The 16,841-nt window shown below is 44.1% G+C and overlaps 1 protein-coding gene across 8 annotated transcripts in view; it reads right to left on the reverse strand.

Moving 5' to 3' along the window:
• Positions 1-16,841, reverse strand: part of HIBCH (3-hydroxyisobutyryl-CoA hydrolase) — a 241,527-nt gene that overhangs the window by 206,098 nt on the left and 18,588 nt on the right. For 3 of the 8 annotated variants that reach the window (XM_073633197.1, XM_073633199.1, XM_073633205.1), the window contains exons 2-5: positions 13,222-13,290; positions 10,420-10,486; positions 8,466-8,606; positions 8,102-8,186 (exon numbers count right to left, since the gene is read on the reverse strand). In XM_073633197.1, the coding sequence (XP_073489298.1) occupies positions 8,102-8,186; positions 8,466-8,606; positions 10,420-10,486; positions 13,222-13,290 (362 nt within the window). The remainder of the gene's footprint in view (positions 1-8,101; positions 8,187-8,465; positions 8,607-10,419; positions 10,487-13,221; positions 13,291-16,841) is intronic. The other 5 variants (XM_073633201.1, XM_073633204.1, XM_073633200.1 and 2 more) reach the window with 3 other exon arrangements.

Here is a 16,841-nt window from a genome sequence, read left to right on the forward strand (position 1 = left end):
CACCACATGTTTTCAGAGAGTCCTGTATTTCACCTGAAGTTATTTGTGGGTTTTTCTTTGCATCCTGAACAATTTTCCTGGCAGTTTTGGCTAAAATTTTAATTGGTCTACCTGACCGTGGTTTGGTTTCAACAGAACCGCTCATTTTCCACTTCTTGATTAGTTTGAACACTGCTGATTGGCATTCTCATTTTCTTGGATATCTCTTTATATATCCCTTTACCGTTTTATACAGTTCAACTACCTTTTCCCGCAGATTCTTTGACAATTCTTTTGCTTTCCCCATGAGTCAGAATCCAGAAACGTCAGTGCAGCACTGGATGAAAGATGCAAGGGTCTGTCAGGAGTCCAGAAACTCATTGACCTTTTATATACACACACACACACACACACACACACACTAATTACAAGCAAACAGATCACAGGTAAACAATATAAAAATATATAAATCTTGCAAGCAAATCTATAGAAACCTGAGACTGCAATCAGCGTCAGGTATAAAAGTAACCTGAGGTTACAACCTAGCGTCAGGTGTGGTATAACAATTCCTGTGAAACAAAGTGCAAATTCACAGCTGCAAAGCACTGATCACAATCCCATAAATTTGTGAAAACATATATACAAAAAACAAAAAAAATGCAGCGCTGTGTGATACTGAACCTTACAAATGCATAGATAGTGCCACAAACAATGAAAATCAATATTGCTAAAAAATGTAACTGAACATAAAAAAAAAAAAAAATTGTGTAACAAGCAAGCTCACAGTGGAAAAAAATGTAGTATAAATCCTTAGTATCAAGTGTCCAAAAAAAAAGAGGTTTTTTTTTTCTCCCAATTTTCATCAATCCACAGAGACAAAAGTGCAAATTGGGGTATTAGACGTGTTACTGTCCAAAAAGTGACTTTAGTGATGGTAATCCTGATCAGAAGAGGGTGACTTCACACACGTGCTCCCCCCCGTGTGAATGTGCTCACCTCCAACAGTGTGACCGCACACTTAAGTTTGGTCCACATAAGCAGTTGAGCCACTCCTGGGCTCTAAGTGAAACTGGCTCAGCAGGATCCCACAGGAAAATCCAGAGAAGTTGTCCTCAATTTAAAACAAGAAAGAGGCTGGATAGTGCATTATCGCTAGTTTAAAAATGTATTTAGAAAACATAACATCAGGGTACTCACATATTTTAGGTGCTTCCAGTGCGCCAAACTATAAAAAGCATTAGGCATAGGATTCCTCTCCAAACTTGTATGTGTCAGCAGTTTGTACAAACAAGCATGTATCTGAGCTCCTCCACCGTCCTGGCCCCTCCCCTACATATGATGACACAGGGCTAATCATGCGTCTTCCTCAGTGGGAGAGGCCAGGACAGTGGAGGTGCTCGGATACATGCTTGTTTGTACAAACTGCGGACACATACAAGTTTGCAAGTCGTTTGAAGAGGAATCCTATGCTTAATGCTTTTATAGTTTGGTGCGCTGGAAGCACTTAAAATGTGTGAGTACCCTGATGTTATGTTTTCTCTGTGATCGAGAGCAGTGATCACTGTCCTGTGTGTTAAAGCCACTCCCCCCCCCCACAGTTAGAATCACTCCCTAGGACACACTTAACCCCTTCACTGCCCCCTAGTGGTTAACCCCTTCACTGTCATTTACACAGTGATCAATGCATTTTTAATCCCACTGATCGCTGTATAAATGACAACGGTCCCAAAAATGTGTCAAAAATGTTCGATGTGTCCACCATAATGTCGCAGTCCCGATAAAAATCGCAGATCGCCGCCATTACTAATAAAAAAATTAAAATGCCATAAAACTATCCCCTATTTTGTAGATGCTATAAATTTTGCGAAAACCAATCGATATACGCTTATTGCGATTTTTTTTTTTTTTTTTTTTTTTTTTTTTTTTACCAAAAATATGTAGAAGACATATCGGCCTAAACTGAGGAAAAAAATGTTATATTTTTGGGGGATATTTATTATAGCAAAAAGTAAAAAATACTGTGTTGTTTTTTCAAAATTGTCGCTTTTTTTGTTTATAGTGCAAAAAATAAACACCGCAGAGGCGATCAAATACCACCAAAAGTAAGCTCTATTTGTGGGAAAAAAAGGACGTCAATTTTGTTTGGGTACAGCGTTGCACGACCGCGCTATTGTCAGTTAAAGCGGCGCAGTGCAAAAAACGCTCTGGTCTTTGGGCAGCCAATTGGTCCGGGGGTGAAGTGGTTAACCAACTATGGTTGTTAAGGAGTGGGCCGGGAAGCTGGCTGCCGCATCCTTAACAACCAATGAGTCATCAGCTCCTCGTTGACAGCAGAATGTAAACCAGACCCTTATCTGAGCATACAGCACAGCAGGTGCAGAAAGGGAGGGGACGAGCGAGTCCCCCCTCCTGAACCATACTAGGCCACACGCCCTTAAAATGGGGGGAGTGCTTTGGGGCTGGTGGGCTCTACCCCCCCCCTCAAAGCACTTTGTCCCCATGTTGATGGGGACAAGGGACTCTTCCCCACAACCCTAGCCGGTGGTTGTGGGGGTCTGCGGGCTTATTTGGAATCTGAATGCCCCCTTTAAGCAGATCGCCTAGATCTCTACATGGTACCCCTACCCATTCACCAAAAAAGTGTAAAAAAGTTTTGACAAGTACCTTCCCCGCTCATTTCGGTGTGAGTCAGTTGAAGTCTATTACATGCAAAACGCAATCTGCTGCAGGAAACAAGTCCCTGACCCTTTCCAAAAACGCCCTGGCTGAAAAACGCATAGATTTCAACATGTACCATAGGAAACCATGTTAAATGGACTGCAATGTGTTTCTGCAAGCTGCAAAATGATCTAAAAAACACATAGGTGTGAACCTATACTTAGTGATGATTTAAAGCGGAGTTCAAGGCTTTTTTTTTATTAAAGGTCAGCAACTACGATGGGCGTGTCCAAAATGGCCATCTGAAAAGACGCACATGGACTGAGCTCTGGCTGCCTGCTCTGAATTAACGGCTTCTCCCCTGCAGACCACGCCATATAATCTGCCGATCCTGACGGGGATGAGACCTGGTCTGGTATGACCAAAGGTAAAGGCACCCCAGCCACCCGCAAGTCTACCACAGCAAGGAAAGCAAAGACCCAGCCTGGTTTGGGCCCTGCTCCCGCTCCTAAACCTCAGGCACACATGGCCTCCCAAGCGGACGATTCCGACACCGCTCATACGGAGCGATCAAACTTCACTGCACTTATGCAGGCAATAACAACTTGCCAAACCACTCTGACAGGCAAAATCGAGTCCGTCCAGCTTGACATGAGGCTGACCGAGGCTGAAAGGTGCGTGGGAGACTCGGAGGATACTTTACGAGACCCTTCGGGCTCCCCCCACACCATGCAGACCAGAATTAAACTGCTGGAGCGCAGGGCTGAAGATTCCGAAAACCGGAATCAAAGAAACAATCTTCGCATCATGGGCCTGCCAGAGGGGGTGGAAGGATCAAATCCCCAGGCCTTCTCGGAGCGTCTCCTGCATACTCTACTACCACGTGCACAGTTCTCACCATTCTTTGCAGTGGAGAGGGCACATAGGATGCCTGCTGCCCGGGGAACCCCAGGAGCTCCTCCACGTACGTTCATCCTCCGCCTCCTGAATTTCAGGGATCAAGACCAGGTCCTATGTGAGGCCAGGAAGATGAACATCCTAAACTATGAAGGAGCAAGCCTGATGTTCTTTCCGGATTACTCGATCGATACCCAGAAACTCCGTTGATCTTTCGACCAGGTCAAGCTGAACCTCTAGAACAGACACATTAAATATAGCATGTTGTTCCCAGCCAGGCTCCGAGTCCAAGATGGCGAGATGGTGCTGTTTTTCACCTCGCTGGAGGATGCATCGCACTGGCTGGATACCCTGCCCAGAGGATGAAGCTGCCAGTAAACTAACCCCTTGTGGGGTTGTTATTTTCATCTTCACGTTATTTGATGGGTTCCTTGAGACTACTGAGAATTGCCTGCTATGCTGCCCTGAACATGTTGTTGATTCGGTAGTTGGATTAGTGGCCATCACAGAGGAGCCCAACCTCCTTGCCAGTTTGTTGGGATGGACTGTTGTCCCCCTCATATTCCTGTTAAGCAACCAGTTCAGTTGAAGAATGTGCCTCCAATCGTGATCGGGAGAACTATTGAATCTGCAGGGCCCGTTTATCCTGATCATAGGGCCAGCTGGACTCTATGTGCTAAGACTATGGTTCTCATGGTGCTCCGTTTTTTACGCACCCCCATGACCGTTATCAGGGGTTCATGTTTTCATGGGGTGCTGTCGGGGGGGGTTTACGGTGTACATTTCTTCTCTCTAGCTCAATCTTTTATTATATTCATTTTGTTTGCTTTCTTATGATGTGTCGGTTACAATGGTGTAGTGATGCTACCCCACCAATAGGTGGCAGGGGAGCCCTTAAAGCAGGTATAATACCAGTGACTTTTGCATTATTCCTACTGAGAACACTGTATGTCTCTCTAGTGTTAACCCATGATCCCTGGTTATGTTTTAAGCACCTATGATGGCTCCGCTTACCATTTTTATCTTGGAACATTCGCGGATTGAATTCCGGGATTAAACAGTCGCTGGTCTTTACATATATTGAGAAATACTGCAGGAGACGCATTTGATGGGGGGGGGGGGGGGGGCAGGACGCTGTAGGCTCACCCTCTGGCCCTGCCTTGTGGAGGCTATCGGGGTATTGGGTGACTGACGAGCGCGTGGCCCCTGGGATGGCGGTGGAGCTGGGAGCCTTCTAGGAACGTAATATAGGTACCACTGAGCCGCCTGTGCTGTGGGATACCTATAAGGCATATACCAGGGGACAATACCAGGGACTTATTGCCAAGGCCAGAAAAGACTGCAGGCTGGCACTGGAAGCTGCGGAACTGAGAGCCCTGAAGTTGGAGAGTGCCTACGTGCAAGATAGAGATGAGGCAATTTATGCTACCCTGCAGTCTGCCTACAGGGACATCTCTCTACTGAGAACTGAAGCTAGCAGGAAGATACTGTTGAGTCAAACACAGTGAAAATTTGAGCAGGCATAGAGAACAGGTAGACTATTGGCGTGGCTGGCCAAGGAAAGAACCTCAGTGTCCCACATAGCCAACATTAGGGGGGTGACCTGCTTTCTGACCCTCAGCAAATCAACGCCAAATTTGCAAGATACTATAAGTCCCTATACATGTCCAGAGCTGCGTTCACCCCCTGAAGCACTGGGATTATTTTTGGACCGCACGGTTTTCCCGGCACTCTCCGACTCGGATCGTGCCACCCTGGATAGCCCTATAACTCTTAAAGAGGTTCAGGGGGCCGTGGCCTCTCTCCAGACAGCCAAGACCCTAGGCCCGGATGGGATACCGGCTGAATTTTATAAAACTGCTGAGCTGGTAACTCCGAGGTTTCATGCCTTATTGCTGTCCATGCTGGAGAAGGGGGATCTTCCACCCACGATGTCCGAGGCGGTGATCGTCGTGATACCCAAACCTAATAAAGACCCTGACCTTTGCTCCTCCTATCGCCCAATCTCGCTACTTAACGTTGACGCCAAAATTGTTACTAAAATCCTTGCAAATAGGCTCAACTTGGTCATTTTGACTTTGGTTCAGGGGGATCAAACGGGTTCCATGCCGGGCAAGGGCACCGATATCAATATACCTCGTTTATACACACATATCTCCTTGGCGGCTAAAGAGGGATCAAAGGGAGTTGTAGCTTCATTAGATGCAGAGAAAGCATTCGACTCGGTCGAATGGGAATTCCTCTGGCAGGTCCTAGTGAGATTTAATATTGGATCCAAATTTATTACCTGGATAAAACTACTTTATAAAAAGGGACCCACTGCCAGGGTGTGCACAAATGGTCTCCTCTCTGATGGTTTCTCCCTTGGAAGGGGTACGAGGCAGGGATGCCCTCTCTCCCCGGGGTTGTTCGCTCTGGCAGTGGAGCCCCTGGCCAACCTCCTGCGGGCTTCCTCCACGGTGGGGGGGCTGCGGATCGGTCCACTGACTGATAAAATATCTCTTTTTGCTGATGACACTCTCCTGTACCTCCCTAATGCGTCCTCGTCCTTGGAGGAGGCCCTTAGACTTATTGATGAATTTGGCTTCTTCTCCGGCGTGCGAATTAGCTGGGGTAGATCTATACTTTTCCCTCTCTCCCAGACAGCCCCCACCTTATCAACTCAGATACCCTTGAAGTGTACCACTAAATTTCGCTACCTGGGAATAGAGGTCCAAAGGCATCCCACTCTATATCTGGTGGATAATGTCTACCCGGTGCTCCAAAGTCTTATTATTAAATGCCAAACTTGGAAATCCCTGCCCCTGACCCCGGTAGGTAGGGTCAACCTCCTTAAAATGACATTCCTCCCCAAGTTCTTATATGTTTTCCGAAACACTTCTGTGTTCTGTCCCTATTCCTAACTCCTTTTTTAGTAAGGTGGACCAGACAATAAACTCCTTTATATGGGCGGGTGCTGCCCCTAGAATTGCACAAACTACCCTCCAATTACCCCTCTCTCTTGGGGGACTCACATTACCATGTTTGAAACAGTACTATTGAGCGGCGGTATTGGTGACGGTGAGGTAGTAGTTTAACCAGTCCCGCTCCAACCCTTCGGTGAATCTAGAGGCGGCAATATTGGGCTTTTGTGCTGCACTCAGCAACTTAGTCTTTAGAGGACCCAAAGCACACCCCCTCCTTCCCTGCCCCACATCCTCACCTATTCCCCGAGTATCAGATACCGGCAATAATTGATTAACAACCTGCTTTTATATAAAATGCCTGCTAAGTGAACACGTTTATTTAGGTGAATACGACTGTATACCGACTTGACTTTTAATCTATGCAATGGATGCAACCGAGAGTCTGATTGTTTGAGTTATGTAAATGCACGATGCACTGTTGTATTGTACTTCTTATCTCTCCTTATGGAGACCAAAAAAAACTTATCTGTTAAAAAAAAAAAAAAAAAAAAAAAAGGAGGAGGAGTCGCCTAGGCGGTCTGTTGCCGGAACTAGGAAGTGGGACAGGAAGTCCCCTTCAAAACTAAGCACCCACTCCCATGCCAAATGTGGCAAGTAAGGGAGCGAGGAGTGCTTAAAGCGGAAGTTCCACTTTTGGGTGGGACTCCGCCTTAAGTTTTGGTTGATTTTAGGAACTCTGTTGTACTTTAGTAAAATGATAAGTTGTCACCAGCACTCTATTGCAAACGTATAATATCATATTTACTGTGATATGCACAGCACCATCTACTACAATCACCCATCTATTACCAAGATAAAACACTGAAAGAAGTTGCAGTCCTCATCCTTTTGATTTATTTGTTGTACCTCAGAATGCCACATTCTGTGCATCATTTCCTATTTTACTTACTTCTGAAGACCCAACTCTGTACTCTGTATGCTGTGGTGTAGTTAATGTTACTTATTAAAGCGGAGTGCCACCCAAAAATGGAACTTCCGCTTTAAGGGAAGGTGACCCACTGACATGTAATTTTTTTTTTGGGGGGGGGGCCCTGTTTTTAGAGGTTTTCAGCTCCCACTTCCTCGCGGCACCGGAAGGGAGATCACCTCTCCCCCCTCCCTCTCTGCAATCACCTGGGACACGTCACAGGTCCCAGATGATTGCCGGCCAGTCACGGCTCGCGCATGGCAGTGACTATGCCGGCACCGCAAAGAGGAGGGGGAGACGAGCTGGGCTTCGTTCCCCCGCATTGCTGGACCCTGGGACAGGTAAGTGTTTGATTATTAAAAGTCAGCAGCTGCAGTATTTGTAGCAGCTGACTTTTATTTTATTTTTTTTTTAAGCGGAACTCCGCTTAAACAAACCATTTTAAAAGTGTGCTTCTGAATACCCCACTCTCTATGCTGTTCTGTATGTTGCATACACTGTTGCATACTCACTGATCCAAATTAGTCACATTCAATTTTCATTGTGACGCACCAAAGGCATTGCTACTATGTCACCCTGGTAAGTTTCTCCCTGGGTTGACATCTCTGTGAATCCTATGATTATGTGGTAGTAAAAAAGAGGAAAACATTTACAGAAGAAACTTATAGTACTCATCAAATCAAATCGCCCTTACCAAGGATGTCACCTCCAGCACAAAATGCCTTCCCTCCAGAGCCTTTAATTATCACTAGAAATGTGTCTGGGTCTTCTTCCCAAAGCTAGAACAAAATGGCAAAGGAAGGTATGTAACCCAAAAAAAATTTAATCAACAATGTTGGATACAAATTTCAAAGCACAGTGCTAATAAGAAGGAATACATGCAAACAAAAGTGCATACAGTATACAATATATTTTGTTATGCTGGCATGATTTTTTGTCATTAGCAATTTATGATTGCTTATCCAATACATTAAACAACATGTTGAACATTACCAACAAAGCGCACTGTAACAAAAAGCAAAATATGCACCTCAGTTTATCGTCTGCTATTTACTTACTTTAAGTTGTTGATAAATTTGGCGAGCCATGTTAAGGTTTAAGGCATTCAGAGCCTTTGGTCTGTTCATTGTGATCACTGCTGCACATCCACTCTTTGCTAGAAGAACCTCTGCTTCTGATGGAGAGTGGCCGGACATGGTCTATACAGCAAAACAAAAAAAAAAAAAAAAGTTTGTGTTCTGGAAACCTAATATAATGAAGACAAATATCTAAAAATAAAAGCCAGTTAAAGACTTTACACAAGAAAAAAAAAATATAGGAACTGCCATTGCTGAACTCACGTTTAAAGAAAAAAAAATATAGTGCTGTGATGCTGATCCTTGCATCATTACCTAGTGCAGTGGTCTCCAAACTGTGGCCCTGTGCTTGCTTTTTCTGGCCCTTGGGGTAATAGTTCATCCTGACACCAATAATTATTCCCCCCACTGACACCAAGGAAGGGGCACAATAACTCCCAATGATACCAACAAAGGGACACAGTTCCTCCCAATGACAGCAATGATGGGACACAATTCCTGAAAGTCACACCAACGATGGGGCATGAGTCTTCCCACTCAGTAACACCAACAATGGGGCACAAGTCCTCTCGCTGACACCAAAGATGGGGCATTGTTTACTCCTGATGACAGGACATTTTTTACTTCCAATGGCCACAGTCCACCCCCCCCAAAAGTCTGAAGGACAGTAAACTGGCCCTTTGTTTTGAAAGTTTGGAGCCCTCAACCTAGTGGCTCACTGACCTGAAACAAGCATGCAGAGCTGGAATCTAGGCTACTCAGACTTCACTGTCTGCATGCCTCTTCCAGGTCATTGGGTTACTAGGCAAAGGAGGTTGAAGTGGGACAACAGCCCTTGAGCCTGCACTATTGAAAACAAGCTGGCAATCTAAAATCACATTATTTTATTCCCAGCAAGCCATGCCCCAGCTCGTTCCTCCTCCCGGCAAACTGAATGGCAGCTGCAGCAGTCTATCGCTCGCCAATCCTCAGGGCTCTCAGCACACTACTCCACAACTCAGAAGTGTGGAGAAGCAGTAGTTCTGGAGTCAGCAGCGAAGAGCAAGGACCACACTACTTTTATGTTCCAATATCTGGCATTAAAGGATGACTAAACCCAAGAAGAAAAATGCAATATAATATAGCTTACAATCCTTAAATGTGATTGCTGCATTGGTTTTCTTTTTTTTTTTTTTTTTTTTTTTTTTTTTTTTTAGCAAAGAACATTTTCATAAAATACAAAAAAATACCTGTTGATCTTGCCAAAAATATCATGTCTTTGTCACTTCCTGGGAGCTGTACCAAACAACATCTTCTTTCCTAGCTATATTCTGTAAACTACCAATTGCCCTGCCCCCCGCTTGTAATGGAGATGAAGAGATACAGACATATCTGTAGGCCATATCAGGAGAGCAGCCTAGTGTGACAGCTATGGCTCCCCTAATAGACTGCCCACCCCAAAACTGAATGATCAATTTTAGGTGGACTAATTCATTCATTTACATCCTTATACAGTAACACAAAATGGAAGTCAGATCACAGTATCAGCAACACACATCTCTCAAGTAGCTGATGATGGTCTTCTTTATCAGTACCCAATCAATGTGCCTCTCTACCCAGTGTCAGAATGGTAGGCCAGGGTTTCTCAAATCCAGTCCTCAAGGCGCCCCAACAGATCATGTTTTCAGGATTTCCCTCAGATGAAACGGCTGTGGTAATTATTAAGGCAGCAAGTGATCAAATCGCCAGTGCAAAATAATGGTAAGCCTGAAAACATGACCTGTTGGGGCGCCTTGAGAACTGGAGTTGAGAAACACTGTGGTAGGCAATCAACTTCTACATTTTACGAAAGAAGCCGACATCTGCTAGGAAATAAATAAAGCCAATTGTGTATTCCCACAACCTATAACTATGGAATACTTTGATGCACGCTAATAATAGAAGGACCTATGTTTACCTTAGATTTCGGAGTTGTACCTACCAAATGTTGTGAAATATTGTGTAATCGGTTTAGGGACATCAGCCTAAAAACAAATAAATACATGGCAATTACTACTGTTATATTTAATTTATTAACAGGTTCTTTCTGTATTTGAAGAAGCATTCAAAACAAAAATAGATACATTATTTTAATGTTAGAATACTGTATAAATTGAAGTATGCTTGATAACCAAACTAATGCTTTCAAACTTTTGTTTAGAAGGCTGCTTATCGTTTCTCCATCGAGTATTTAACCACTTCAATACTGGACACTTTCACCCCTTTCCTGCCCAGGCCAACTTTCAGCATTTAGCACTGTCACACGTTGAATGACAATTGGGCGGTCATGCAACAATTGGGCGGAAGTAAACAATTTTATTTTTTAAAAGCAAAAGTTCATTTTTTTTTTTGGATCTTTTGCTATTAAAGGATAAAAGGAAAGATTTGGGGTCTTTTGACCCCAGATCTCTCCATAAAGAGGACCTGGCATCCTTATTTTTATAACAAGGGATGTTTACATTACCTGTAAAAAATTTTAAAGAGTCGCCTATAGAGATTTTTAAGTATCGTGGTTTTTTGCCATACCGGGAGCGTGCGCAATTTTAAAGCATGACATGCTATTTACTCGGCGTAACATTATCTGTCATATCTTATAAAAAATAGGGGTGTATATTGTGTTTTGTTTTTTTTTTAATTCATTAATGTGTATTCCCCCCCCCCCCCCAAAAAAAAAAATCGCATTTGATAAACCACTGCACAAATACTACGACATCAAAAATTGCTAAAAAAAAAATTTATATAATTGATGTTTGGGGGTTATATGTCATTTTCTTGCAAATAAATACTGATTTAAACTTGTTAACAAAAGTGTGCCAGAAAAGGCTTGGTCTTCAAGTGGATATCACTGTTATAAACACCCATTTTTCTGAATGAAATCCATTCATTCAGTGTGTACTATTGTGATTAGCTATGATTGGCCACAGCTAATCACATGGTACAGATGGGCTGTGATTGGCCCTGTCTGTACCATGCGATAACTGACTAATCACAGAGATCATCACAATAGTACACAGTGAATGGAATCAATGGAAGCCATCCATTGTGTACAATTCTCATGTGATCTGCTGTGATTGGTTACAGCAATCCCATGGTACCAGCAGCGGTGCACTGATTTGTCATTCACTGTGTACGGTGGACACAGCGGGTGACAGATCGCGCCTCAGTGCAGCCCATAAGGCACGATCCTGGGAGGACGTTATATGACGTCCACCCAGAAAGGCAAAGCCATTTTACTGGCTTTAACCACTTCAACCCCGGAAGGATTTACCCCCTTCCTGACCAGAGCACTTTTTGCAATACGGCACTGCGTCTCTTTAACTGACAAATGCGCGGTCGTGCAACGTTGTACCCAAACAAAAATGATGTCCTTTTTTTCCCATAAATAGAGCTTTCTTTTGGTGGTATGTGATCACCTCTGCGGTTTTTTATTTTTTGTGCAATAAACAAAAAAAAAAAAAAAAGAGCGACAATTTTAAAAAAAAAAGCAATATTCTTTACTTTTTGCTGTAATAAATATCCCCAAAAAATATCTAAAAAAACGAATTTCTTTCTCAGTTTAGGCCGATATGTATTCTTCTACATATTTTTGGTAAAAAAAAAATAAATAAAAAAATATTGCAATAAGCGTATATTGATTGGTTTGCGCAAAAATTATAGCGTCTTCAAAATAGGGAATAGATTTATGGCATTTTTATTATTATTACTTTTTTTTTTTTATTAGTAATAGCGGCGGTCTGCAATTTTTATCGTGACTACGACATTATGGCGGACACATTTGACACTATTTTGGGACCATTGTCATTTTCTACAGCGATCAGTACTATAAAAATGCACTGATTACTTTGTAAATGACACTGGCAGGGAAGGGGTTAAGCACTAGCAGGCAATCAAGGGGTTAAGTGTGTCCTAGGGAGTGATTCTAACTGTGGGGGGGATGGGCTGCCACTGACATGACAGCGATCACTGCTCCCGATGACAGGGAGCAGTAGATCCCCCATCATGTCACTAAGCAGAACAGGGTAATGCCTTAATTACATAGGCATCTCCCCGTTCTGCCGCTCCATGACATGATCGCAGGCACCCGTTGGACATCGACCCACGGGCACGGTCATGGAGTACACGGCGGGCGCACGCCCACAATGCCGTGATTTAGAGGAGACATACCTGTACGCCCATTTGCCCAGCCGTGCCATTGTGCCGACGTACATTGTCGTGCACTGGTCAGCATGTGGTTAAAAAAATTAAATTAGTTAAAGTATCAGCTATACAACTTATAGGCTAACAAATGTTCCTTAGTACCTTTTAGCATTCTCTGAGAAACACACTTCCTATCCTAGGGAAGGTCACTCATTGTACTTTAGCTAGGAAGAAATAGTGTTGTCAGCCACAAGGACTGGAAGTGTGTGTTAGGACTACAGAACACCTCCCCATCCATTAGGCATTAGAAATGGCTCATGCAAGATGGCGGCCTGCATACTTCCTGTTTGCAGTGTGAGGTCATAGGCGCCTCCCAGCACATTGCGTCACAGAGTCACACGACTTCCCGAGGGGATTGATTCTTATCTAATATACTTGCAAGTAATCTGATGTGTACCAGCAAACGTGCGTTTAAGTTACATTTTTAATCTTGGACTTTATTTAAAAAAAAAAAAAAAATTAAAAAGGGGTTAAGGGGTTGTAAAGGTTTGTGTTCCCCAGCCACCCCCCCAGTTTTACTCACCTGTGCCCTACGTTCCCTCGGCTGAGATGCGCTGTATCTCTCTGCCCAGGGTTCTCGGCTCTTGATTGGCTAGAATATAATATATATATATATATACATATACATATACATACATACATACATTATATATATATATATATATATATATATATATATATATATACACACATATATACACTCAGGAGCCATTATCCCTCCCCAAGCTCATTTACATACTCCCACATCATAACATTAGAAATGGGAGACTACACCAATGTTACATAGTTTTATGTTTATTGTTGTTTGTTATAAAGTTCAGATTCTATAAATGACAATGAGGGGTCAACCAACATGATAATCCAGAACAATGGAACGCACATGATAAAACAAGTTATTAGTAACAGCTTTAATCTTTAAGAAAATATCTATCTAATGATTTTACAAAAAGGGAATATCTATCAGCACTTGTCTGGTATTAGTATGTTTGATCATACATATTGATATGGAATATGTTAAAGGAGAAGTTTAGCTGACGCAATTTTGGCTATGCTTCTGCTATAGCCTACTGTCAGTGATGTCACTCAGCCAGTCCAGGCTGGGGAAAAATCCAGAATTTACAGTTGTAATCCAACCTGATGCTTGAACCGGCAGCTGGCTTAGCCTCTCAGTGAGCCACTGGGAGACTGAGCCAGAAACTCCCACCCCCTCCACTCCAGTGAGCAATGGAGGGGCAGAGCAGGGAGCCTGTGACTGACAGTCAATGGCTCTCTCCTTACTGAAGACCTAGAACTGAGCGATCAGCGGTCTTTGATCAGTTCTCAGTCTTAGAGGTGTCGGGGAATAGCGGCAGCTGGGATCGGTGCTACTGTCATTTAGGTGAGTATGATGGTTTGATTTTTTGTTTTGTTTTCTAAAGCCCTCTTTAAAATTTGCTCAGAGAACAACATCCAAAATGACTAATCCTATAATCATATTATGTATTAATATTATGAATAAAAACAACAATACAATTAATTTAAAAAGATGTAAAACACTTGAATGAACATAACCTGTCCACTTTTTCACTCCAGGCCAAGTTCTCCCTGATGTTTCAGTTACAAGCAGACGATAGTAAATTCACCCTCTGCCTTCTACAATGTCTCAGAGTGATAATTACTTTTCAGAGTTATGCCCTGTACACACGATAGGATTTTCCGATGGAAAATGTGTGATAGGATCTTGTTGTCGGAAATTCCGACCGTGTGTAGGCATCACACATTTTCCATAGGAATTTCCAACACACAAAATTTGAGAGCTTGCTATAAAATTTTCCGACAACAAAATCCGTTGTCGGAAATTCCGATCGTGTGTACACAAATCCGACGCACAAAGTGCCACGCATGCTCAGAATAAATTAAGAAACGAAAGCTATTGGCTACTGCCCTGTTTATAGTCCCGACGTACGTGTTTTATGTCACCGCGTCACTTTGTGTGACCGTGTGTATGCAAGACAAGTTTGAGCTAATATCCGTCGGAAAAAATCCATGGATTTTGTTGTCAGAATGTCTGATCAATGTCCGACCGTGTGTACAGGGCATATGGTTTGATTCACATCTATGCATGTTTTTTGATCAGTTTCTGCAGTGCTTTTTGCATTGCGGTTTTCTTTACGTGCTTTTAATGTTTTTTTATGCATTTTATTTATTTTTTAAAGGAAAGATGCTTTTGTTGTTAGGCAGATTAAAAAAATGCAACACGCATCAAAAACGCACTACAGGGTCAAGTCAATTGAACCAAAATGCACCGCGTTGCGGCTGAAAAAGCATAGATGTGATTGAAGGTGTCCCAAAGGAAACGATGTTAGATGGACTGTAGTGCGTTTCTGCAAAACGCACAAAATGCACTAAAAAAAAAAAAAAAAACCGCATAGGGGTGAACCAAGCCTAAGGCCCCTCTCACACTTATACGACTTCAAAGTCGGGCGATTTTACCGCGATTTGGCGACTGCTATTTTGCCGCGATTTGGGAGCAGTACTACTTTGTACGACTTTGCCACAACTTTGGCATTAACCATTCTCAGCTTGTGCTTACAAAGTAGTACTGAAATCGTGTCCATAAGGCCCCTTTCACACTTATACGACTTGTCCCACGATTTTGTACTGCAAAATCGTATGACAAGTCATTCTCCATGATTTTCAATGACTACCATTCATATTGGCACGACTTTAAGTCGTGCCGACTTGAAAGTAGTCCCTGCACTACTTTGGTCCAACTTCTATGCGAGTTGTACTCCATAGACCTCAATGTTAAACCCTGAAGTAGCATGCAAGTCGTGCCTGAATAAATATGGACACGACTTCAGTACGACTTTGTAAGCACAAGCCATGCTCGCTGATCGGGAAAGGAAAACTTTTTTTTCCTTTCCCGATGAGCGACAGGCAGTGCTGACAGCTGTCTGGTATGAATCCAGAGGGGGAATGCCGCGCCAAGTTTTAAATGAAAAAACTGGCGTGGGTTCCCCCCCAGGGGCATACCAGGCCCTTAGGTCTGGTATGGATCTAAGGGGAACCCCCTACGCCGAAAAATCGGCGTGGGGTCCCCCCCAAAATCCATACCAGACCCTTATCTGAGCACGCAGCCCGGCCGGTCAGGAATGGGGGTGGGGACGAGCTAGCGGCCCCCCCCCTCCTTGACCGTACCAGGCCGCATGCCCTCAACATAGGGGGTGGGTGCTTTGGGGCATGGGGGGCGCCCTGCGGCCCCCCACCCCAAAGCACCTTGTCCCCATGTTGATGAGGACAAGGGCCTCTTCCCGACAACCCTGGCCGTTGGTTGTCGAGGTCTGCGGGCGGGGGGGCTTATCGGAATCCGGGAGCCCCCCTTAATAAGGGAGCCCCCAGATCCCGACCCCCCACCCTATGTGAATGAGTATGGGGTACATGGTACCCCTACCCATTCACCTAGGGAAAAAAGCGTCAATAAAAAACACAGTACACAGGTTTTTAAAATAATTTATTAGGCAGCTCCGGGGTCGTCTTCCGACTTCGGGGGTCCTCTTCCGACTTCGGGGGTCTCTCTGGCGTCCGCATCTTCTGCCGGCTCCACCGCTATCTTCTGCAGCTCAATTGCTAGAGGTGGTCCGGACTTCTGCCTTCTTTTCTTCCAGAGATGTTGACACGACGCTCTCTCCAGCTGGAATGGTCTCTGAACGCTCCGCAACGGACTTATATAGGCGGTGACCCCGCCCCCTTATGAGGTCACTGTCCCGGGGCATGCTGGGACTGTGCCGTCATAAGGGGGCGTGGTCATCACCCGGTGACCACGCCTCCTAAAACGTCACAGTCCCAGCATGCCCAGGGACTGTGACGGCATAAGGGGGCGGGGTCACCGCCTATATAAGTCCGTTGCGGAGCGTTCAGAGACCATTGCAGCTGGAGAGAGCGTCGTGTCAACATCTCTGGAAGAAAAGAAGGCAGAAGGCAGAAGTCCGGACCACCGCTAGCAAATGAGCTACAGAAGATAGCGGTGGAGCCGGCAGAAGATGCGGACACCGGGAGAAGACGCCGGAGAGACCCCCAAAGTCGGAAGAAGATCCCGGAGCTGCCTAATAAATTATTTTAAAAACCTGTGTACTGTTTTGTATTGATGCTTTTTTCCCTAGG

Source organism: Aquarana catesbeiana, linkage group LG06 (genome assembly GCF_042186555.1).
Source record: "Aquarana catesbeiana isolate 2022-GZ linkage group LG06, ASM4218655v1, whole genome shotgun sequence".
Taxonomy (NCBI): Eukaryota; Metazoa; Chordata; class Amphibia; order Anura; family Ranidae; genus Aquarana; species Aquarana catesbeiana.